The sequence below is a fragment of the Esox lucius genome, chromosome 17 (assembly GCF_011004845.1).
Source record: "Esox lucius isolate fEsoLuc1 chromosome 17, fEsoLuc1.pri, whole genome shotgun sequence".
In the NCBI taxonomy this organism is placed as follows: domain Eukaryota; kingdom Metazoa; phylum Chordata; class Actinopteri; order Esociformes; family Esocidae; genus Esox; species Esox lucius.
The window spans coordinates 5,499,206-5,525,485 of record NC_047585.1 but is presented as its reverse complement, the minus strand read 5'-3'; the positions used below and the strand labels follow the sequence as shown (position 1 = coordinate 5,525,485).

At 40.3% G+C, this 26,280-nt stretch overlaps 2 protein-coding genes across 3 annotated transcripts in view; one reads left to right on the top strand and one right to left on the bottom strand.

Annotated features, from left to right (window-relative positions):
- LOC105030567 (mitogen-activated protein kinase kinase kinase 12) overlaps window positions 1-10,088 on the bottom strand; it is a 57,970-nt gene extending 47,882 nt beyond the window's left edge. The window contains exon 1 of the mRNA XM_013131895.4: window positions 9,904-10,088. The gene's annotated coding sequence lies outside the window, so the exon portion shown is untranslated. The remainder of the gene's footprint in view (window positions 1-9,903) is intronic.
- Window positions 9,949-26,280, top strand: part of myg1 (myg1 exonuclease) — a 49,978-nt gene continuing 33,646 nt past the window's right edge. The window contains exons 1-2 of one of the 2 annotated variants that reach the window (XM_020045130.1): window positions 9,949-9,975; window positions 16,715-16,827. In XM_020045130.1, the coding sequence (XP_019900689.1) occupies window positions 9,964-9,975; window positions 16,715-16,827 (125 nt within the window). In that variant the 5' untranslated portion in view covers window positions 9,949-9,963. Of the gene's footprint in view, window positions 9,976-15,714; window positions 16,037-16,714; window positions 16,828-26,280 lie in introns of those variants that run through there. The other variant, XM_010904502.5, reaches the window with a different exon arrangement.

Sequence of the window (26,280 nt, the reverse complement as noted above, 5' to 3'; positions counted from 1 at the left end):
CTGGCACTTCCGCGACCACCCCGACAGACGTCGACTAGACCAGGAGATGACGGGGTCGTGTAGGGATAACCAGGGGAAACCTAAAACTATTGGGAATGTGGGTGAGTCGATTATGTGAAAGGATATGGTTTCACTGTGTCGGTTGTCGGTAACCAGGAGGAGGGGAACAGTGCCACTCGTGACCAGACCTGACCCTAGTGGCCGGCTGTCTAGAGCTCTCACGGGCAGGGGGGTGTCGAGGGCCTGGAGGGGTATGCGTGACCGCAGGGCAAAAGACTTATCCATGAAATTTCCGGCTGCGCCTGAGTCTACCAGCGCCTTACACCGGGAGAGCCGCGGAAAGCCGGGGAACCTAACAGGGACAGTGCACATAGAGAGGGAAGAGGTTAGTGGTGAATGTGCATGTGCTACCTGGGGTGATGCGGAAGTGCCCTGCCTGTCACCTCTTGACTCGGGGAGGGAGGTGCGGTGCGGCGCGGTTGTACGGCCTCGTTTCCTCTTGGAGGCACTCCGCACCTCTCCTCCCCTACACCTGCCCGACAGCGCAGCCGCCCCCAGGGCCATGGGGACGGCGGCGTCTGGTTGGCAGGGTGGAACGGGCGGGCCTCTTCCGGGACGTCCTCGGGCAGCTAGCAGGTTGTCGAGACGGATGGACATGTCCGCCAGTTGGTCAAAGGAGAGGGACACGTCTCGACAAGCCAGCTCCCTCCGGACGTCCTCGCGAAGGCTACACCGGTAGTGGTCGATCTGAGCCCGCTCGTTCCACCCCGATCCCGCTGCCAGGGTCCGGAACTCCAGAGCGAATTCCTGCGCCGATCTCGTCTCCTGCCGTAGGTGGAACAGTCGTTCACCCGCCTCTCTCCCTTCGTGTGGATGGTCGAACACGGTTCGGAAGCGGCGGGTGAAATCGGCGTAGCTGCCCTGGGTGGGCTGCTCGGTGTTCCAGACGGCGGTGGCCCACTCCAGGGCTTTTCCGGATAGGCAGGAGACGAGCGAGGTGATCTTCTGAGCCTCGGTCGGCGCAGGGTGCATCGCCTGGAGCGCGATGTCCAGTTGTAGGAGGAATCCCTGGCAGCGGTCCGCCGCCCCGTCGAAGTCCCTGGGCAAGGGGAGATGCAGTGCCCCCATGCTAGGCGGCGAGGAAAGGGCAGGCGGAGAAACGGCCGGTGCTGCGGGGGTCTGCTGGCTCAGCTCTAGGCGCTGTACCGCTTTCAAGATGTTGTCCATTGCCGCGCCTAGGCTGGCCAGCATTGTTGAATGTACTCGGACCGCCTCCGCAACACCGACCTTGCCTGTGGCTCCTGTAGGCTCCATATCCTTGCTGTCTTTCTTGGGTGTGTGATTCTGTCACGGCTTCGGGGTTTGAGGAGCAAGGAGGAGCAGGAGAAGGCGTGGTGGAAGGATATTTAATCGTATCCACTCGAACATATACAGCGTAAGCTGAACAAAGCGTAGCACAGCTCTACACACAGGTAGAGACAATCACACACAAAGACAGGGGGAGCAGAGGGAACATATATACCGGGGGAAACAGCGATGATGAGGAACAGGTGCACTAAACGAGACACAGGTGAAATGTATGATGAGACGGTGGTGTCAGAAGGCCGGTGACGTCGACCGCTGGGGCCCGCCCACTGCAGGGGGAGGTGAACCAGCAGAGGTCGCAGTTGTCACATTCTTTCTCTGTGTCAGTCCACTGAAGTGTTTTGATAGTGACACCAGTAGGATTGGAATGCTGGCAGTTGGTAGAAAAGACACCTAGTTTAATCCATTCACCAGACTGATAGAAGAAAAACAATTGAGTCAATAAGTTCTTAGAGAATATCTTTGAGAATATCAGATAGACTAATGGTCAAGTCTGTTGTGCCAAAACCGAAAGGTTGAGCCATTTAAAAAAAAGGTGGTTGTGATCTTGAGCAATGTACTTATCCCTATTTGCTCCTGTATATCGCCCTGGATTTGTCAATCAATCAAATGTATTTATAAAGCCCTTTTCACAACAGCAGTTGTCACAAAGTGCTTTTACAGAAACATCCATCCTTAAACCCCAAGGAGCAAACAACAGTAGCGTTGAATTTCAGTGGCTAGGAAAAACTCCCTAAGAAGGCCGAAATTTAGGAAGAAACCTAGAGAGGAACCAGGCTCAGAGGGGTGACCAGTCCTCTTCTGGCTGAGCCAGGTGAGATATTAAGAGTCCATTTGGAATAATTTATAAATGCATGTGGGCTAAATCCAGAGTCTATTTAAATTTAGACTAGGTCAGAAGTATGACCAGATGGACAAGGACAGGGAGAGCAACGTGAACCCCAAACCAGGTACTCCGCAGGTGTGGACCAGGACCTCAAGTTTAAAATGCAAAATTCAGCAAATGCATTCCTCATATCAACAATGATTTATAGTGGAGAAGGAGAACTTAGTGGGGAAGGAGAACTCACCCAATCCCCCTGCACAATAGTAAATTGTGCTGAGACAGGGGGGTCCGGCGACATTAGTGTCTGCTAAAATATATATTAAATTGAAATGTTGGTTCATCTAATCAAAGAGTTGCTCTGCAGCACAGTTGCCTAAAATCTAACTACATTCTAACACAATTCCTACTGATGTACATCATAAAACGCAGTAGGTCAACTGCTGCCTATGCATGTTTCTGAAATATAGCTATGACAAAGTTTTCCCAAAGTTTTCAAATAAGCCTTTATAGTTTCTCCATTTAATAATTTATCATGTTTTTCTTGTATATACAGCTCCGGAAAAAATGTAAAGACCACTGCACCTTTTTCTTTCCTTTCCAAAAAAGGTCTCTTTATTTTAACCCTTCTGTTCCTCACTAAAAACCTTTATTTTCAACGTTTTTCAAAAGGAAAGAAAAAGGGGCAGTGGTCTCTTAATTTTTCCCCAAGCTGTATGGTTTGAGATTTTTCAGTGACAAGATTTCTTAAATGATCTTGCCACTTTTGTCTATAAAAAACCAAAGATGGTTGTGTTATGCACCGGGTTGTTACCACGACTCGGCTAAGCACGTGTATGTTTTATTTTTTTCATGACTTATTCTAACGTTAACACCAGTTAGCAGAACGCCCCCTACCCTGTTAAGCTAGTCATCATCTTACTACACTGACAAGTCCAATTACACCTAAAAACAAGAATTGTAAGCATCTAATTGTCTTGTTGCAGTCAGCTAATAACTAGCAAGTGGTAACTTGCTATGCATCATTTCCCTGGTGCGCTAGTTAACGTCTAATTGTTCAGTTACAGTCCACAAGATATCTAGACATCTGGAGTGGGTAGTAGCCAGCTATTATTAGATGGTGAAAGAAAGTAAACTTGCTAGCACAAACAAATTCTTCACAAAAAAAACATGAAAGGGTTGTTGTTACTGAAGTTACATTTTATCATCAGATCCTGGCAAAGCTGATAAAGCCCTCATTTGCAGTTAAACTAAAGATTGGTGTATTGTACCATTATTATAGTGAATTATAAAAAATGTTGTGTGTTGGTGTCTAGCTAAGACAAAGTAGATGGAAGAAATGCAACAATATGGCTTGATCTCCAATTGCATACTATCCATATGTCCCAAACCATAGTAGGCTACACTGGAAATAGTAGCAAGCGAGCAGGTTTATTTATATGGCACAATTCATACATAGAAGAAATTCAATGTGCTTTACAAAGAAAAAGTATATAAATACAATAGAATAAAAACAAATACTAAAATAAAAACAAAAAAACATAATAATAAGAAAACATAGAATAAGAAAATAGAAATAGAATAAAAAACTAAATAAAAACATAACTACTAAATTCTGTGGTAGATTCCATTAGGAAGCTATAAAAGCTGTAAGGCTAACAGTGTGGTTAAGTTTAAGCACAGTCATAGGCGTGTGAAAAGAGAATTGTTTTTAACCAGGATTTATAAATGTATGTGCTTGGGGCACATTTAAGATCTTCTGGTAGTTTATGTCAGTTGTGGGCAGCTTAACTGCTAAATGCAGCTCTGCTATGTTTAGTTTGGATTCTGGGCTCTACTAGCTGACCTGAGTTCATGGATCTAAGAGCCCTACTTGGTTTATACTCAAACATCAGAAATGTTTTCATGGTCTAAACTATTCACTCATTTATAGACTAAAAGCACCACTTTAAAATCTATTCTGTAACTGACTGGAAGTCAGTGCAAAGATTCAGCATTCTGAATGAGCTGCAGCTGTTTTACAGTCTTTTTGGGGAGTCCAGTTAAGAGGCCATTACAGTAGTAAACCCAACGAGAGATAAAAACATGGATGAGCTTCTCTTTGTCTTTTTGGGACACCAAGCCCTTGATTCTGGCTATATTATTAAGATGATAGAATGCTGTTTTGGTGACTGTTTTGGTATGACTGTTGAACCTGATATCTAAGTCTATCTGAACACCATCATTACACACTTGGTCCCTGGTTTTTAGGGCCAGAGAATTCAGCGCTTTACAAATACTAGTTCTCTTATTTTTGTCACTCCCAAAAATAATTTCTGTTTTATCTTGGTTTAATTGTAGACAATTTTGGTTCATCCGGGTATTTATGTGCTCTATACAGTGACACAGTGAGTCTATTAAGCTGTTGTCATATGGTTCATATGGTTATATATTTGAGTATCATCGGCATAGCTGTGGTAGTTAATGTTGTTGTTCTTTAGAATTTGGCCCAGAGGTAGCATATAGGGATTGAACGCGGTCCGAGAACTGATCCCTGGGGAACTCCGCATGTCATAGCCACCCTATCAGATTCATGATTACCAATGGTGACCAAGTACCTCCGGCCATCTAAATAAGATCTGAACAGATTATGGACTGTCCTGGAGAGTCCTAGCCAATTTTCCAGCCTGTCAAGAAGTGTTTTATCTACAGTTTTATCTACAGTGTCAAATGCAGCCCTGAGGTCTAATCGAACCATAACTGTTATTTTATTCAAATCAGTATTCAGCTGTATATCATTTAAATCTTTTCTCAGATTTGTTTCAGTTTTGTGGTGTAAGATTTGTCTAGGAGACCGCTTGAGTTCACAAAATTACAACCTTCTCAATGATCTTGGCTATAAAATGGAGATTTGATACATGTCTATAGTTGTTCAATACTGATGCATCCAGTGTTCTCTTTTTTAATAGGGGCTTAATGGCAGCTGTTTTAAGAGATGTTGGGAAAATGCCTGATTGCATGACAGAATATCAAGACCTTTGGAGATAACAAGATCAAGAATGTGGCCTCGAGTGTGTGTACACTCTTGCTGATAGTTGTAATAATAGTAGTAATAATCAGGGATCTTGCTAGGCCTGTTTTTTTTTTTTTTGGGGGGGGGGGGGGCTTTACAAATGATATAGAATTGGGTTAATTTGGCAGCATGTTTGGTTGAGTTTGATTCTTTGAACGTAACTCGCTCATCTGATGTGAGCTCTCTTTTTTAAATAGTAGCTAACGTCTCCCTACTATTGGCCACCCCATTATCAGCTGTTTCTAGTGGAGAAGTAAATCCTCTCAAATAAAAAATGTAAATGCCCTGAAAAACAATGGTATGTTTTGCTAATGAATGTACCCTATCAGCTAGCCCACCGCCATTTTTTATAGAAATGTTTGGAGGTTACAATATTTTTTTTAGATAAAAAACATGTCATGTATGGTTGCAATTAATGAAATTCAACTTGTGTGACAGATTAGACGTCATGTAATATCAAAGTGCTCATTCTTTTTTTTCTTTACCAGAAGGCAGGAAAGCTAGTTGAAACTTTCTAGTAGACACTTCAGAGATGACTATGAGCTATCAGTTGTAATACAAATAAAAAGCAATTATTATGTAATTCAACAAAATAGTAAGGTGGCCAATAATTGGGGACAGTGGCCGATAATTTGGGGTTGTATTTTTAGCTATGTCACTAACCAACTACTTGAAATTATACTACCCAACTACCGAAATGAAAATATATATTTTTAATGACATGCTAGCTAACATTGTTACGTCACCAATAATCATCATAAACATTGATGACTTGATTAAATTAGGATTTACAAATGCTGTTGAATGTGCTGATAATAGGGGGTTCTACAAGATAAGTTAGCATATGTTCAATTCTTTGGTTTCAATGGAACACAGTTGCAAAACTGTACATGTTTCACAGATTCATGTTTGTTTGGGTTTGAAGTCTTCAATATATTTCATCTTATTTTATTCAGAGGAAGGAAGATCCGGTTATTGTTATAAGTATATATATGTGTATAGGGTTGTTTAATGACTTCATTCCGAGATGAATAGGCTAATGACTAAATCTATTTTGAAATAATTCAGAGAAATCGTGTTTAGAAACAGAATGTGTATGTAGATGTTCATTTATTATAAACTATAGTTGACAAAAGTATTTTGGCTACATAGTACAGCCATTTTTGCGCCTTTTGTTAGTGTTGGATGGATGAGGACAGAGTGGACGTTAATTTCTTTATTTGGATACAATTTAAGTAAGGCAAATTAGATCAGTGTCTAACACAAACTATGAGACAGGTATACATTTAGCCAACCTTGACCAAAAATAACCTTATTTGGATAGATTTGACACCCGTTGTTACTCTAAAAATACATGATAAAAAAATGTTTTGCATAGCCCCCATCCATGAACTTCTAGTGACGTCCCTGGTAATAAGCAGAGAAGGAGCCCCGATCTTGCGGTCTCAGTCTTGAGACCACTCGAGACCATACAGACTTGGTCTTGGTCTGGGTCTCCAGGGTTTGGGTCTTGGTCTGGACAATGGTCTTGGTCTCCTCTGTAATATCGAGACAGATTTTTCATATAGGCTAGCTAGTCCCTTTGCGCACCTGTAGTACTGTAAACTTAGTAAGAAACATTAATCAGTTTAACTGTATCAATGTAATTTATGAATGGCTAATTAACTATTAAAATGGCCAGTGGAAAAAGATGATTTTTTCAGGATATACAGATGCCGGGTCTCAAGACAAGAGGCCATAATGACACCCTGCAACTATATACAGCTCTATGGGGTAGTGGTTAATGATACAGCCTTTCACTTGGGCCACCCGGGTTCGAATATCGAGATGGCAACATGTTCTATTGCGGTCCAGCTAAACTAGGCTAGCCTGGTTTCTTGTTTTTATAATATGTAATTTAGTTTTTTTCATACTATGAAATATTTCAGTTACATTTTTCTTTTCTTACAGTCAATACATTTGATCTCAATTTGGCTCCATAAATCATAGTTAGCTAGCACCTCGTTATCTTAAGTGGCCATGATTTGTTCAGTTATACTGCTGACATAACTCATTACAGGCTGGTCATATATTATATTCATATATATTACCAAGCTGAAGTCTTGGTTAGCTAGGCTAGGTAGCTCCACTAGCTAATTTGGCCAACGTTAACATTGTGATGTGTGAAACTTTTCATTGTGGACAGAAACTTTACATGAAAATGCCGTTTCCAATTTTGATAAGTACCCACAGCCATTGATACTATGGGTATCTAGAACAAACCTGACTGAGCAAAGTTAATGTTAGCCATCTATTTAATGTGTTCGCTAGCTAGCTAAGTTCAGAAGTGTGAAAATAAGCTATAACATGTATGGATGTGTCAATCACATAGCTTTTTTTCTTATTTCAGTCTTTGTAAACTAATTTCAACTTAATAATTTCTGTTATAATCAGTAAACTAATTTCATCTAGCAAAGTATGTTTACTTCTATAGAATAATGTTACGCTGTGGCCTACAAAATAAAATCATTTATTTCCTTATATACATTTTCTCATTGTTTTTTGTTAAGGAAACATTGGACAGTCTAAGGTCTCGGTCTCAGTCTTGGGCTTGTTTTTTGTGTTAAAAAAGACAGTTATTTGAGGAACAGCTAGACTTCCCTGTGGCGGGGAGGGGGCGGACTGATTCAAATGAACAAAATGAGTTGAATTATTTGTTATTTTTACTGATTGGTTAGAAAAGATCCGGATCAGTAAAGTGAGTCGTCGAACTTCCCATCACTACTAGCTTATATACTAAACAGTTTGTACTTCATTATCACCCGTGAAGTACGTAATTGCAGTAGGCTACATAGTATATTGTGGTCACCCCTCGATTCGAGATTGATCGTGCTGGTCAACCTTGGCTTCTATGTCGGTTAGAAAGAAGGCTTCGTTGGGAAGTTTACTCTAGGGAATTGTATGCTTACATTAGGTATTCTATGTTGCTATAGAGTATGTACACTTTTCTAAAAGTAACTGAAACAAATATGCTGACAAGTGATAGAAAATCAAGGCTTTCTGAAGCACTTGGGCCGAAAAACTGTTCACTATTTCCTGGCTTTTGAACTCATTGAACAGCGGTGACACCTGCTGGTCAGGAATAAATATCACGTTTAACGTTTATATAGACGTCCTTTCCCATAATTTTATTCAAGACTGAAATGCTAAGAACTTTCCTTTCTAAATTAGGTCTACTAAATCAGGTGACCAGAAGAGGGCGTTGTTATAAATTCACACGCATCGAACAACCGTAGATGCCTGCATTTTACAGAGGCTTCGGAAAAGCACATGATCTAACGAGGCAAAATATAAACATAATTATATTTTTCCTATAGGTTATTTCAACAAGTCTGCTTTCACATAAAACGTAAACTACGGCAGGACGTAACACTGCGACGGTGATGTCAGATTATTATCTAATTACCAATTTAACCTACTTCGTGCGTCCCATCACTAATGTCGACAATCGTGACGTTGTCCAGACGAAATTTACGGTTATAAAACCCCAAGGCGGGTTAGCCTACACTGAACACAGCGTATTTTGTCCCTAGGTTTTACGGAGATTATGACGTGTGGACTATTTCAGTCAATCGGTTAACAAAAAAAATACTAAATTGTATAAGGCCTACGCAGTGCTTATAGGGATCAACGCCAATGCCTAGCCCGAGTAGGCTTGACGTTATGAAGTGCACAACTAAATTATGCGTTCATGAAAACACAATTATCCCAAACTTAGATGTCATATTGAATCTTATAACACAAGATGATGGAAGCCAGCATGGACCGTCGGCGAAATATTTGAGGGGCTAACAAGTGAAACCCTACCACAGCACTCAACAAAATGGAACTCCAAATCAATAGGCTGAATATCGATTTCATTACGCTGAGGGAAGCTTGGAGCCCTGTCTTTGCTGGCCAGAATAGCGTCTTGCTAGTCTACCAAATGGCTAATTATTTAAATAGTGCACTACTTTAAATCGTTGTCAAAAGTAGTGCGTTGGAAAGGGTGTCATTTGCTACTCCATAACGTATGATATACGGCCGATATAGTGAAGTTGGAGCGCCCCCTGGTAGTAAAACACCTAGGCCTATTATGTGACTATCGGAGGGATTGATGGTCAGAGAGACATCCATCTCAAAGTGCATTGTTCTTTGTCCGGAATCAAGGTAGTAGACCGAGAGTATTGAATTTCAGCTGAGCTTGACCTAGCTTGAAACGCCTACAACGTAGCCCTAGTCAAAACGGTTTCATAGCAAACCAAATGATTAAAACGTAAAGAAAAGTATCCTACACTGCCTCTTTACTCCGGGAGATGTGGTTCATGCACCCAGAGCTAACTCCGGCACATACGCAGGACCTTTACCAATCATAACATTGTTACGTGAAATTACAACATAACAATGGCATGCAATGAACAACTGTATCAACACAACAGTGGGATACTGACCAATAAGCTTAATATTAACCTATATAACCGCGCAGACAGCCAGATACTGATCAAATATCAACTAATCATCCATGAACAGTGCGTCACTGTCATGAGGAAACCAGCTGCACATAAGGAATATATGGACATGGCAGCACTTGACAGCGCCCAGATAATTTCCTGAGTTGAATCACATACTGCAAAAAGAAACCTACCGTCTGTAGCTGTTACGGTTCGGTAGTGAACTGCCTTGATTGTGCACGAACAAATCGTCAATGAAAGGACAGGTAGGGTATATACTGCGTTTAAGACTTGTTTATGGATGGGAGTGATGTGTGTTGCCAAGCCCCCTCTTGCGTTTATGTTCTGTCAGAGTCAGTGTGTCGTGTGAGAGGGGTCCCATCTGGCTAATTATGTTATTGTATAAACCTGAGCGCTCGTGAAAGAGAGAGCTTGGAGGCAGTGGGGGATGGAACTGTCCCCTCTTCCTGGTTCTGAAACAGGCTTACACACACCATACACAGAAGACTGAGGGATCTCTGTCCCTAATTTTCCCCAGTCACTTTCTCAACATAAACCTTGCTAGAATGTAGTATTTTTTAAAACATGTTTTGACAGATAGGTTTAGTTGTTTTTATTTTGACCTCACGTGAGCGAAACTAACCAACCGCTTCCTAAACCAATAGAACAGAACGCATTTTTCTTCATTAAGGTGTCGCGATGATGTACACTCTCCGCTAGGCGGCGACCTTTTACTAGTTTACATCTGTCAGACGACGACTAACATGCTGCAATCATTATTCATGATTTTTTTAAATGAAATATTATTTTATGAAATATTAAATAATTCACCCTCTGTGGTCAGGATCATTAGATGTCAATAACTCTTTCGTTCTCACTTTCGCATACACCATAAACGGCTCTATTTCCATTAACTTCCATGGTTCCGAATACTATGCAGTCCATTTGTATTTGGACATCGCCACAGGTTTGGTTTTGGGTTAATACTTGAGTACTTTGGATTTGAAATGGTACAATGAGGATGAGGTACAGACTGTCAGCTTTCATTTCAGGGTATTTCCATCCATATCAGATGAATGTTAGAAAAACATGTTCAAGGGGAATAAAAAGGGAATAAAATTTGCTACACAACTGGCTTTTATTTGGTAGGTGTGTATGCTTGCATCTTTATTGCATGCACAAAAGAGCAGCCAATGCATTTGGAGTCTGACCAGCAAACCCAGGTTAACTCTAACACAAGGATGACAAAAGTATCAAAACAAGTAAAGTTGATCATCATGATGCAGATAAATCAGAACAAATCGATCACAGACATTGCCAAAACATTTGAAATAATCAACTTAGTAAATTAAGAAGAAAGGACTGGAATGGCCAAATAAATACCAAAGAGCCCATACAGAGTTATTTAAAAATTTGTGATGAGTCAAATATTGACATTTACCAGAGAAATGCCAAGCAGAAAGTGAGGAGAAAAACATTTAACCGGCATACCAACTTATCTATGAAATAAGGTGAAGGAGTGTTATGTTTCAGGCATTCATGGCTACCACTGGAACTGTCTCTCATGTCCTAATTGATGATAACTGCTGATGGCAGCAGTATGATAAATACAAATAATTTCTACTCACATTCATAACCAAATGCTTCAAAACCGACTTGAAGGCACATCTTGCAGCGGGAAAATACTAAATAAATTTTTTCAGGGTCAACAGGTGGTATGTTTTTGTCTGGGTCAATCACTGGACACAGTCAATCACTTGACATGAATCCAAAGTGAGCATACATTTTTTTTACTGTGCTGAAGACAAGACATGAGGACAGAAATGCCCAAAAACAAACAGGAACTGAAGATGGCTGCAGTGCAGGCCTGGCAGAGCATCACCAGGGAAGATATACAGCAGACTTCAGGTAATCATCGGAAAAATTTACGGGATTTACAAAGATGTACTAAAAATTATAACTTAATTTTTTGTTCCACTCAAAAGTGCAGTAATTCCTACATGGTTCACAGTTCAAGGAGGTAAATACACTACAATCAAATCTGACAGAAACCTTTTACTGTCCAAATACCTGAGGACTGCACTGTAAATTATTTTAGCTTGCAATTGCTAGTCCAATAGATGGTAGCCTAATGCCAATCTCATAGTTTAATGAGGCTGTGTTTGTTGAAATGGCAGTATAGCACATTGCTTTTGACCTAGGCCTAAAGGGCAACCAATGGTTTGGGGAAATCTGATGTACATTTCAGTAATTTCAGCAAGTACACTGAAATTAAAATGATTTTTTTGTACTTATCAATGAGGAAAAAAATATAATTACATTTTCTTTCAGTCATGTAGGCTCATAGACGGCTGTACTGCGCACAAACGATCTCAAACAACCACACAAACAAGGTGGTGGTCCATTCCCTTAGCGGAGTCTCTGTGTGAAAGGTTCCTACCATATCATCCTTCCTACAACCACCATAGAGCTGTACAAAGTGTCCTTGTTCAATAACAGAGTCACAAACGTGAAGAAAGCAACATGGTGTCCCAACAAGGCTTTTGGGGCACCTGGTGGATTTTATGAAGACGATTAATGCACATTTATCTACATAGCTGCAATCTGATGTTACCAAGCTAATAATATCATGTTGTCATCAAATACACAAACACTGTACTAAGTACTACTAAAATGTAGCTACTTTCTCTCTCTGTAGAACAATTTGAATTATGATTAATTTGATTTATTTTCATTAATGTAATTATTCCTTATCTTTACCTGTGTTCAAAAAAGAGGATTGACATCATACTACTACCAGCTACATGAGCTAGTCATTGTAAACTTCCTGTGTTGATAACCAAATTACCAACTTTTTTGGAAGAGGCAAACATACACACCCACAATCGGCAACAAAAATCTTAGAGGAACCCTGTTTGACACACAAAAAGACAAAATGCAAATGGCCACGGCCCGTTACAATGCTTACACACTACTCACGAAAATACGGATAGACCCGCTAGCATCATCCAGAGTGGGGCCGTGCTCTTGGGTGTGCATGTGGCATGCAAGCATCATAACCTATCCCATAATTGGCCGGTCCCCAGCGATTGGTGTGAGTGATTTGCATAAAGTTGGAAAAAGCAGAATTTTTGCCAAACCACATAAGCAGCGCCGGCCAAGAAGAGCTAATGTCTCTGTGAGAGTGAGTGAGTCTTGTTAAATAGCGTAGTGGTTAGAGATGCAGCCATCCACACAAGCAACTGGTTTTCAAATCTCGCTGCAAACACAACATATTACACATTAGGATCTGTTCAGGATAGACAAAAAAAATTCTGGCTACCACATTCAGTAGCTATATGATAGTAAGCCTAAAATAAAACTTTTAACGGTTTTATTGCGAATATGTTTGGTGGATTTTCGAAGATCTTATCTTGCTTTTTGGGATAATAGCCTATAAATCACAACCCCTTGTGCAGTAAAAGCGGAGGGGTTTCCATAATTCTCTCTTTTCACTTGATGAAATAGTCAGTTATCTTCACCTACAGCTCTGGAAATATTTAAGAGACCACTGCACCTTTTTCTTTCCTTTCCAAAAAAGTTGAAAAGGAAAGTTTTGAGTGAGGAACACTGTTCAATTTGTTCAATTTGCAGTGGTCTCTCTAATTTTAGCAGAATCACTGGAGTACACCCTTTCAGTACTTTAGTTTAGTTTCTCCGACAACATGACCAAACATTTTCGTGTACTCCCAGTCCATATGAATAACTCAAGTGTATTGAGAAAAATGTCAACTAAGTTTCGTTTTTGTTTCCTGTGTTGCTAATACGAATCTTTAATCTTAACTGGCCAGTTAGACAACTTTGTAGTAGAAGTAATCAACACTGAATTTGCCAATTTCAAAAAACTGAACTTACCTCCTTTGTGTCTTTGCCAAAATTGGAGTTGGTTTGACTGTGTTTTATGTGCCTGGACATGGACAGCCTAGAAAGCATTATATGAAACGGAGGTACTGTAGCGACTGGGGAGCCAAAGGTCACGGGTTCAAGACACTGCCCTGCCAGACACTACATTGGTGTCAGAAGTAGGATTGGCCTGGATGGCCATTGGAGAGGCATGTCTCCGCGAGGGACTTTGTATAGTGAAGCGTGAGGACACGCTCTCCTGTTTGCTAGGGGTTGTGTAGCGACCTTGGTAAGGCCACTACTCACTCCTCCAAAGGGGATATCCCTATTTGGAGCAGTGGGTAGTGTGCCTGCCTGGGGGGCCAAAGGTTGTGGGTTTGAGACACTGCCCTGCCAGATACTACAGTACCTTTTTCCCTCCTGTATCTCCACATTTACTCCTCAATTTCTTCTTTATTCTTATGTGTTCCTCATCAGCTTCCACCTTTTCTGGCAAGTTGCTGGCTCTTCGCCCAGAATTTCTCCTATCAATAGATCCTCAATTTGAGCCATACCTCCAGACTCCATTGTTGCTTCGTCTTTGTTGATAGAGTCAAATTTGGCCAGAATTCCATACTCTGTGTAAAACCCTCCCTCCGCCATCCAAGCAATCATCGTTAGTGCGGTTCTGCGGTTCACGTATGCATAGCTACACGCTTTTAGATTTTTGAGCAGGTGCGGGTAGCCTACGCGGCCTGGCTGTGTGGGCCTGTGCGGCTCTCTGCGCTGTCTGCCAATCCTACACATGCGTTCCATTGATGAGGGGTTTTGCACATGCTTTTGTCAGGGTAAACTCTCAAGTCATTTTGTTAATTTTAGTCAGTAGTTCAAAGGCTTGTTTTACTGTGGTTACAACTATGTTTATCATTACGATCAAAAAACAAATACTACATTAATTACTGTAGGCCATGTGCCCAATTATCTATTACAAACAATAATGCTATTGTCTTGATCTATTTTTATTTGTAAATGTAAAACTAACAGCGTAGTCGTTGGATAGAACTCCACTACCAGTCGTTCAAACGAAACAACCGTTTAACTGGACGATAAAACTGACCGAGTCCAGTCGTTCACAAGTCTTTTTGCTGGACCGCGTAAGAAGAGCTTACTGAGTGAGTGACTGACTGCCCCTTGTTAAATAGCGTAGTAATTAGAGAAGTGGACTTTTTAGGTCCCAAATTCGTATCTCCTCGCAAGTGAAGCTAACTACTACAGTTTACGTTTATATTGCGACTGTTTCTGGCATGGAAAAGCTCATCTTCAGTCTCGCTAGCAATTGCTAAATTGTTATGATTATTACTAGTAAGCCTATTACTGGCTAATAAGCTGTTGAAATGGCCAGTGGCAAAAGCAATACAGTTCATAGACTGTGGCGGAGTTAAACTTAGTCCTGATAGATGCAAGAGGCTTTACTGACACCCGGCAGATGCCGGCTGAACTAGGCTTGCCTGGTTTTTTACTTAGGCAAAGGCACCGTGCTTGTTTCAGGTTATTTTTTTCATGACATCAGTAATCAACTAACTACTAACCCAGTAAACAACTAACTAAGGCCGGGTGTTTTGTGAAAGCACTTTGTGACAACTGCTGATGTAAAAAGGGCTTTATAAATACATTTTACTGATTGAACTATATTAATTATTATAGTCTGCGTTCAATTATCACTTATAATCATGTTTTTATGATGTTCCTGCCTTGATTTATTTTTCTCTGCGAATGTACATAAACGTTGATCGGAGAACTGAGCTGGAGGACTGGGTGTGAAGCAAGTGATAATGTTGTAGACATCCGCTGTCAAACGTTCGAATGAACGATACAACTGAACGAGTCACTAGAAAAAAGGACTTGTGAGTCCTGAGTCACTAAAAATATTCATTCAAACGAACGAATCGTTCGCGAACTGCACATCACTAGATTGAACTAATTGTTATCACTTGATCTGAAACCGAAAACTCAGAGTTTAACAGCTCAGAGTTAGTTAACCCAGAGTTCAGGTTTAAACTCAGAGTTTGTTAAAACAGAAATTTGAAGGAGGGCCCTGGTCTTTCATACTCGCCTTCTCACATTCACAACCGGATGCTGTATTACGCGATATCCTGTCTGCCAGTCCAGTCTGGTCCTTCTGAAATTGCAATCCCCCTCATCAGCAACAGTAGCTGCGTTTGTTTTAATTTAATGTTAGCACCGAACCTGTGGAGATTCACTATACGGGCCTCTCTATTTACTAGTGTGTATAGAAAATTAGAAGTTAATAGTATAGCGATAACAATTACAAGATACATGTCACATCGGCCGAAGAGACTCTGCACAGAAAACATGTCAGCTAAAATAATCGGAACCCATAATGGCACATTTCATTGTGATGAAGTACTAGCTTGTTTCTTCCTTCACCAGCTCCCGGAGTACAAGGTGTATAGTAATACCATTTATTAGTTAGATTTTGTTTCGCTAAATGGTTCATATGAACGCACATATGGTTATTTCACCCCGACCACAATAAAAAAACATTTCGCTGTTTTGTTTAACTAATTCCAGATAGCTTGCTAGCTACTGTATTGGCTACATTTAGCAAACTTAACGCATAACGAGAATGTAAGTTAGATGGTCCTCTCTCCACGATACGATAGACAGGGAATGTTTTTTTTGGTCGCATTGTTTTTAAAGGAATAGTTTCAAATTGGTAATTGACATTGCTTTCCATACCTTGCTTGCACTTTATCATGGACTGCATTGCTTTGGTTTAGCTTCCTTGGCACTATTTGTAAACGCTAACGTTTGAGGTACCCATTCTGTCCAACTGTTCGTACTAGTATCAGCATTTGTGCTCATATCTAAATCATCCAAAATCTGCAATTGATTGTGATGCTCAAAAATGACTGAACATAATGCTTGAGAAATAATCTGAGGTTGAATTTGATGTTTCACCAATGCAACAACTTTTGGTCACTGATGTAATAGAGGACTTTATGTTCTGCACAACATGTTAAAATCTTCCATATGTACTTCTCAGCTAAAATGAGCATTGTTGAAATTCCTCATGTTGTCCAGAATTGGACATGTTGACATTTCTGCTGACTTTCATTTCAGGGTGCTGAGATCATCAGAACAAGAGACCCTGTGGAGCTGGCCAAGTGTGACATTGTTGTGGATGTGGGGGGAGAGTTTGACCCAAAGAAGCATCGCTACGACCATCATCAGAGGTAGTGTTGTAGCCTCTAAACTCCAAACATTACTTATCATCAACACACTGACACCACACAGAGAATTTACACTAATTACATACAAACGTATGATCTACTGTTTATAATCTGTCCACTGCCTCTACATGAACACAAATAACCATTTAAATAACCATGTTGTTGTTACTCATACAATTTTGTATTCCTTCCTTGTCACTGTGTGTATATACTTTGAAAGACTATTGTCTATCTTTACAATTTTGTATTTGCATTTTGATATTATAAGTGTTTCACTTTTAGTTCATTCCTCTTGTTAATGTGGAAAAATCCACCTTTCAGGAAAAATATACTCTGAAGAAGTCTCAAACACAGATAGCAGTGGATTTCTAAATATATAATTGCACGGGAACAAGACAATCAACAAATGGCTATGCGTTGTTCTGAAGTGACATTGTTGTTTTTACCTTTATAATCCCCCTGAGTTCCCAAATTATGTCTTCTGCTCAAGATACAAGAAAAACAAATCATCAAAAACATGATAATAGGATAGAATGCAATGCTGTCATGGCAACCATAGTTCTATGTCAGAGTTAACTGACCTGCTATACAGTGCTGCTTGAAAGTATGTGAAGCCTACAGGGATGGTCATTGTTTATGTATATAATATTAAAATAATCTCATAAAATCCTTATCTAAACTATACGTTGTAAAAAATACATTCCAAATATTGGACACAACCAAAAACATATATATTTTCATTGTTTATTTAACAAAAGTGGTTTCTTTAACAAAAAGTCAGATTTCACATGAACCCCTTCATTAAATAGCTTATTGGATGGCCATTAGCAGCAATAACTTGAAGTAAACATCTCCCATAGTCTATTGGCTATACAGTGTCTGACTTCTTTTTTGAGGGATTTTTGCCCAAGTCCTCCTTACAGAACTCAATAATGTGTATTTGTAGGGGTATTAGGAATGTACTGCCCGCTTCAGGGCCTGCCACAGCATCTCAATTGGATTAAGGACATGACTTTGACTAAGCCAATCCAAAACACAAATCTTCTTTCCCCTGAGCCTTTCTTTGGGTCTTTGTCTTGTTGGAAGACCCTTTTCGGCCCAGCCATAGCACTTTGATTGAACTGCCCCAGTTCTTCAAATTCCTATCACCATTCTTGACTTTTGGGAAGGTTATTTTGGTGTTAGGCAGTGTTTTCATCAAGCATAGAGCGGTTATTGTGACCTAAAATGTAAATTTTGGACCCATCTGCCAGAGAATAGACGTCCATAAACCTTCAGGTTTGTCCAGGTGGTCTTTGACAAAGTTAAGATGGGCAGTTTGGTTCATAGGCGTCTTTTCATTTAAATTCAGTGTTCTTATTATGGAGGCATCCATAGTTACCTGAGATGCAGCAAGGGAGATCTGCACATCTCCAAATGTTCATTTCGGGTTGGTATTTACCTGATTTCTAATATATCTTAAGGCTTTTGGGGATATTTTGGACAGGTGTCCACTTCTACGCCAAGTAGATGCCATGTTAAATGTTCTCCATTTGTAAATGATATGCCTCACAGTGGAGTGATGGAGCTCAAATCTTTTTGAGATGCCTTCCCCACTTATAGCACTTTCACATGTGCTCTCTCAGTATCCTCCTCCTGATGTCTTCTGAGATCTCCTTTCCTCTCAGCCTGTTGTCTTTCCTACAGATCCTTCCTTTGACTGTTTCAGTTGATACCCAATTATTTACCCACCTGATTCCATTTCCCTATTTCATTTAACCAATACTACTTGCGGTTCTACTACATGCACGATTTCTTCTTAACCAACAAAGGGAATGAGTAACCATAAACCCGTTGTCAGATAGAAAATACTTAAGTAAAGATTTCACGATGAACACTACAGCCATCAGTGCCAGGCATTGCCATCAGCCATAGAGATATTACTTTCCTTTTAATCAATAAAAGTTGCGGTACTGTGTGTCTTATTAAGACCGTGTCCACGTTTAAGAAGTGATTGAATTCCGATTGATGCCTAGTGGCTAACACATGCATGTGAGTTAAAATAATCAGATAAAATTCTATAATTTTTGGTGGAGTTCTGGTGTAGCAGGTACGTGTTATATTGGCCCGATGCTGATGGCAACACAATGTGGCTAAGGTATTTTAAGTGTTCGTCTACTTTTGACAAGTAGCTGTTTGTGGCAGGGCTTTTATTTTTATCGGAAATGATTTCTCCACTACCCATCTTGGTGATCCTAAATTTGTGCTCATAAGTTTGCATAACCTGGCAGAAATGTTGACATTTATTTTGAAAATATGACCGATCATGCAAAATAAACTGTATTTTATTGAAGGATAGTGATCAGATGAAGCCATTCATTATCACAGTTGTTTTTTAAATCATAGTGATAACAGAAATGACCCTAATGGCCCTGATCAAAATGTACATACCCTTCAATGTTTGGCCTTGTTACAGACACACAAGGTGAAAATGGCAATTAAAGGTGAATTTCCCACACCTGTGGCTTTTTACATTGCAATTAGTGTCTGTGTATAAATAGTCAATGAGTTTGTTAGCTCCCATGTGGATGCACTGAGCAGGCTAGATATTGAGCCATGGGGAGCAGAAACAACTGTCAAAATACCTGTGTAACAAGGTAAAGGAACTTTATACAGATGGAAAAGGATATAAAAAGATATCCAAAGCCTTGCAAATGCAATTTGTTTTTTTCCAGTTACGAAAGATGAAAGGCAATATTTTTCTGGTAGTAAAATAAACAATAACGCCATGCTCAGTTTGTTTACAATACAGCGTTTGAACTTAAGTATTAAAACAAATTTCTTCCTCAAACTGCTGCGACCGTCTCCTTCTCCACCTACACTCATTACACTGCAACTAAACCAGTTTAAGAAGTATTTTGTCAAAACTATCTACCTTTAATAAGACTTGGGAGAATTCTGAGGTAATTTTGTGATCTTATAGGTTCTACAGGCTAGGTCTCAGCGCTCCGTTTTTCTATTGAGTCAATGGTATCATATCACCTTCGGTCATCAACTCTTTCCATTCTGAGTTTTGCTTCCCTGTACTGTTGCTGCTTTTTCTTTATTTTATCAGGGGATCTGTTTGTTAAATCAGATGAAAACCATTACGAGAAGCCTAAGGCAAACGATACACATCGCTATTCGAATGGAACAACATGCCGCGTTTTCACACCATGTAACGTGTCAATCCGCAAACCCCAAGTCTTAAAGTCCAGGGCTTGGCACCAAGTGAGAGCCTAGTGGCTGACTAGCCCTGGCCTGTGTCAGTGGAAACAGAAAATATATGGACTTTAGGATAAAACACCAGTTTTACACCAGCACAAGGCCAAGTTGACCCTCCAGAGGTTACAGCAGAAAAAGTTGAAGGTTCTTGAGTGGCCATCACAGTCTCCTGACCTTAATATCATCGAGCCACTCTGGGGAGATCTCAAATGTGCAGTTCATGCAAAATGACCAAAGACTTTGCATGACCTGGAGGCATTTTGCCAAGACAAATGGGCAGCTATACCACCTGCAAGAATTTGGGGCCTCGTAGACCACTATTACAAAAGACTGCATGCTGTCATTGATTCTAAAGGGGGCAAAACACAGTGTTAAGAACTTTTTGTTGCCATGTTTTGTTTTATGATTGTGCCATTCTCTTTTAAAGTGGAACTGAACCGATTTATGAAGTATGGCCCCTATTATTGTTGTTATACGATCACAAAATGTTTGCTGACAACTAAAAGAGCAAATTTGTGCATTTGTAAATAAAAACGTTTTAAACCTTAACACTTCAATATAGGGCGTGACCATCTTGGACTCATCACGTGAGTGATGTAACGAGCATGGTTACGTCTCACTGGCAGCTAGCAGGCATTACTAGATACAAGATTGACAGATTGATAACAGGTAGTTACAAATGGCTTCAAACGAACCAGCAAAAAAGAGATGCAAAGGGGGATCATATTGTATAGCCCCAGGTAGTACAAATTAATTTTACAGCACAGAAGTCCTACCTCTCAAGTGGCAACCAGACCCGCAACCAAGTGTAGCCACTCTGTTCAGCTGGAAGAGAGAGCATGAAGATGCGCTAGCCAGCTAGAGGAGGTATGGTCTGTAGCTGCTAGGCATAATGTAGATGTATATATTGTAAGATATATAGACTGTAGCAAAATAATTGGTGGTACCAATGTTTTCATGGTTACTGCTTATTTTTAAATTAAACATGTTCTGAAGCGTGGTACCCAATTAGCTAACATCTATTTGGCTTAGGTTAGCGATGCTTAGCCTATCAATCCATTAGCTAGGCCATTATTGTAAGGTTTATAGCACTAGCACCTGATCAATTAATTACTTAAATTATTTAAAGACTACCATAGTGTTTTAAACCTGCATTTTATGACTGTTGTATTCTAGTTTGTTTCCAAGTAGTTTTTGATTAGTTATTCAATAATTATTGTACCAACCAGGCAACCACTATCACCTCAAATTGCATAATTTGATCATCACAAATCTTTTGCTGTTTAATTACCCCAGTATTTTATTTTTCTATTTTGCAACTGCCTGAGAGGACCAGTCACATTACATCTGACCGTATGAGTGAGCACCACTCGGTGTTGTTCAACCGGTTATCTATATGTAATCCCACACCAATTTTCTGCCTCATATGAAACAAACTACGGGAACACATTTACGTATTGGTTCAAAAGCATATGCCAAGGGATGAACAGGGACAGGTATGATTGGTCGGTCTTCCATTGTTACTGCAGTTTGACAGGGTTGATATCTCAAGGCAGCTGAGACTGTAGTCACCAGGAAAACATTTGGTAACACACTACACCGTGAAGGACTGAAATCCTGCAGCGCCTGCAAGGTCCCCCTGCTCAAGAAAGCACATGTACAGGCCCGTCTGAAGTTTGCCAATGAACATCTGAATGATTCAGAGGAGAACTGGGGGAAAGTGTTGTGGTCAGATGAGACCAAAATCAAGCTCTTTGGCATCAAGTCAACTCGCCGTTTTTGGAGGAGAAGGAATGCTGCATATGACCCCAAGAACACCATCCCCACCGCAAAACATGAAGGTGGAAACATTATGCTTTGCGGGTTTTTTTTCTGCTAAGGGGACATGACTCCTTCACCGCATCAAAGGGACGATGGACGTGGCCATAGGGTATGTTTGCTGGAGACCTGCATGAATTTGGCCCCCCACCCAACGCAAAACTTTGTCAAAATAGGCTCAATCATTTGTGCTCTGTTTGTGCTGGTTTATGCCACTAACATTATTGTTTCTGCTGCTATCCTTTTATAGTTATTAAATCATATTTTATAGGTCATTCTGAGGTCACTCAGACCCACAACATGCTCCAAATTCAACCAAAATAGTCTTGCTTGTTTGTGCCCTTAACCTTTTTGTTTGTGCTGTTATTTTATAGATTTTAAATAATATTTTATAGGTCATTCTGAGATAACTCAGCCCCACAACATGCTCCAAATTCAACCAAAATAGTCTTGTTTGTTTGTGCTTCGTTTGTGCCGGTTGGTGCCGTTAAAAGTTTAGTTTGTGCTGCATCAGTGTTTTATCTATTGAAAGTTTGATTACAGGTGAACGTCTCCAGCCCCCTAACATGCTCTTAAATGAGTCAAAATATGCTCATTAATTTGTGATTGATTTGTGCTGTTAAAATTTGTTTGTGCTGCTATAATTATTTAAATATTAAATAAAATTGTGTTGGTCATTCTGAGATCACTCAACCCCCCAACATACCTCAAATGCACCCATAATTGTGTTGTTTGTTTGTGCTTCATTTGTGCCGTTAAAAGTTGTTTGTGCGGCTGTGGCATTTTATATATTAGAAATTGTACTATAGGTTATGGTGTCATCAACAGTCATCCCTGAGTGCTTATACAGATACCCAGCCTAAAACCTCAAAGAACGAGCAAGATGGTTTTGACAGGTGGCTGATTGCTCCACTGTGCCTCCTTTTCCCCCATCTTTCTGTACTCCTCCTCCTCCTGCCCTTTTCCTTCCCTCGTTTAACTGCAGTCATTGTATAATTGATGTGGGTAAGCTGTTGTTAGTTCAATTAGCCAGCTAACGACCATGTGCCTCACAGCACGTCACTCACTCTTCAGACACTCTGGACATCCCAAATGGAACTCTATTTACTATGTAGTGTACTACTTTTGACCACGGCTCATAGGGTTGTGGTAAAAAGTAATGCACTATGTAGGGAATGGAGTGGGATTTGACATGCAACCGTAGTGCCTCAATTTAAACCAGAATTAAATGACCAGTGGTGGCTCACAGGCAGTAAAGCAGTTCTCTCCACATGCACTCAGTTTGACAGCACCCTTGGAGTTGATTGGCATTGACAGTTAATTGACATTTATCAAATGGCCTTCAAAAACACTCAGTTGATGTGTATGAATGGTGATGATTCTGATTAAAGATGTGCTAATATTTATTTTGATGTGCAATCAGGGCTGTAACAAAACCAATATTGCCAAATTGTTGGTATTGTTTTAAGGGAGCAAAACAAAAAGCACATTTAAATTCCAGTGTAGTTCAGTTGTTTGCACCACCAGTGTCATGGGGTTTGACTCCCACGGGAGGCCAAGGGGAGAGACACTCACTACTATAAGCTGCTCTGGGTAAGGGCATTGGTTAAATTACTTTTTTCCTTTTTCTTCAAGGAGTTTTTGTTGACTGTCAGTCTTATTTTTTTGTTTTTTGCAAAGCTTTTATTGACAGTAGGAATCTGAGAGAAACAGGTAAAGTGGAGACAGAGGGAAGGAGTGGAGATGGGAATTGAACCCTGGTCTCCAGGAAGGAGATTAATTTACAGTGGGTGGACAAAATGAAGGAAACACCACTTGGAAAATGATCTATTATTAACTAAATCACCAAATTAGAAACACAGCTACAAATAGCACTTTGATATTTTAGTTTTCAAAGAAAAATTAGGCACCTAACATATTTCCTAATTAATGTACTTGTTTTGGGTTGTGGGTCCCAGTGCAGATTTGTTTGTATTTGATCGCACATCGGGGAGTAGGTGTGCACACATTATATATATTTTTTAAACTATTAAAATAAAGTTAAAATAAAGCATTACAGATCGTTGTCTGCTCATTCATGGCAGATCTACTCCAAATAAATAAAACTAACACATTTTCCAAAGAGGTCAAATAGTCGGTGTCTGAATTGCAGTTGCATTGGTTACAAAAACTACAAAATGATTCAATCAATCAAATTTATTTTCATTCAAATACATTTTTATATCAGCAGTTGTCACAAAGAGCTGTTACAAAACACCCAGCTTGAAACCCCAAGGAGCTAGCAACAACAGTGTTGAAGCATAGTGGCTAGGAAAAACTCCAATCCTCTTCTAGCTGTCCTGGATGAACATTTTAGGAGTACCAGTTGTAATAATTAATAAATGCAGAGGGGCTGTGTCCAGAGCCTATAAAACCTAATCCATGATCATATGGACAAGGATGGGGACAACTTTGTCTGCAACACAACCAGGACTTTGGAAAGGGACAGCAACGAGCCTGATACTCCGGAGGACTGGGTTTAAACAAAGCAGGAGACTAGGAAAATGTTGAGTGCATTCCTTAGATTTACAAGGATATTCAATAGAGAAGAACTGACCCTACTCCCCTGGCACAGTAATATAAGCTGTGTAAAACCTTGGGGCTGAGACAGGGCTTTAAAGTAAGACTGTGTTTGACATAGGATGCACAGATAAGATTTTTTCTTTCAAATATAGATTTTTATATAACATAATTAGGTGTTGCTACTCATAATGCTTATAATTTCAACAAATGCCAATTCAATTATCCAAAATATATTTCTGTATATTTTAATTTAAAAAAGTATGATGTCCTTTCCATTTATGTCTGTGAATGTATCAATTATTTCATAATAAATACACATCCTCTTTTTGTAATTGTACATTATACAATGTCTGGATATAAATGTAGTTAATAAGGCATTAGACATCATCACCAAAAACACAACAGAGGGAAAAAATAACAAATAAGCTAAACTGCATGAAGTCTAGGCCTATAACATTCATTTGTAAAATGATATATTTAATACGAGAAAAAAAATATAAAGCATTTACGATACACACGGCCTAATGTATGCCAAAAGTGCTCAGCATTTATAAGGAACATTTTGCCTATAGCATGTATGAAATAAAATATTGTTTGTACTTTAGTTAAACAAAAAAAGCCTTTACAGTGAGGGAAAAAAGTATTTGATCCTCTGCTGATTTTGTACGTTTGCCCACTTACAAAGAAATGATCAGTCTATAATTTTGATGGTAGGTTTATTTGAAAAGTGAGAGACAGAAAAACACATGTAAAAAATTATAAATTCATTTGCATTTAATGAGTCAAATAAGTATTCGACCCTTCTGCAAAACTTGACTTAGTACTTGGCAAAAACACTTGTTGGCAGTCACAGAGGTCAAACATTTCTTGTAGTTGGCCACCAGGTTTGCACACATCTCAGGAGGGATTTTGTCCCGCTCCTCTTTGCAGATCTTCTCCAAGTCATTAAGGTTTCGAGGCTGACGTTTGGCAACTCGAACCTTTAGCTCCCTCCATAGATTTTCTATGCGATTAAGGTCTGGAGACTGGTTAGGCCACTCCAGGACCTTAATGTGTTTCTTTTTTTTGAGCCACTCCTTTGTTGCCTTGGCCATGTGTTTTGGGTCTTTGTCATGCTGGAATTCCCATCCACGACCCATTTTCATAAGAAACTCCTCGGTGGCAAGGCACCGGGGGTGGATGAGATCCGCCCTGAGTACCTCAAGTCTCTGGATGTTGTGGGGCTGTCTTGGTTGACACGCCTGTGCAACATCGCGTGGCAGTCGGGGACAGTGCCTCTGGGATGGCAGACCGGGGTGGTGGTCCCTCTTTATAAGAAGGGGGACCGGAGGGTGTGTTCCACCTATAGGGGGATCACACTTCTCAGCCTCCCCGGGAAAGTCTATGCCAGGGTTCTGGAGAGGAGAATACGGCTGATAGTAGAACCTCGGATTCAGGAGGAACAGTGTGGTTTTCGTCCAGGCCGTGGAACACTGGACCAACTCTATACCCTCTACAGGGTGATGGAGGGTTCATGGGAGTTTGCCCAACCAGTCCACATGTGTTTTGTGGATTTGGAGAAGGCATTCGACTGTGTCCCTCGCGGCATCCTGTGGAGAGTGCTTCGGGAATATGGGGTCCTGGGTCCTTTGCTAAGGGCTGTCAGGTCCCTGTACGACCGAAGCAGGAGCTTGGTCCGCATTGCCGGCAGTAAGTCAGACTTGTTCCCTGTGCATGTTGGACTCCGGCAGGGCTGCCCTTTGTCACCGGTTCTGTTCGTAATTTTTATGGACAGAATTTCTAGGCGCAGCCAGGGGCCGGAGGGTGTCAGGTTTGGGGACCACACGATTTCGT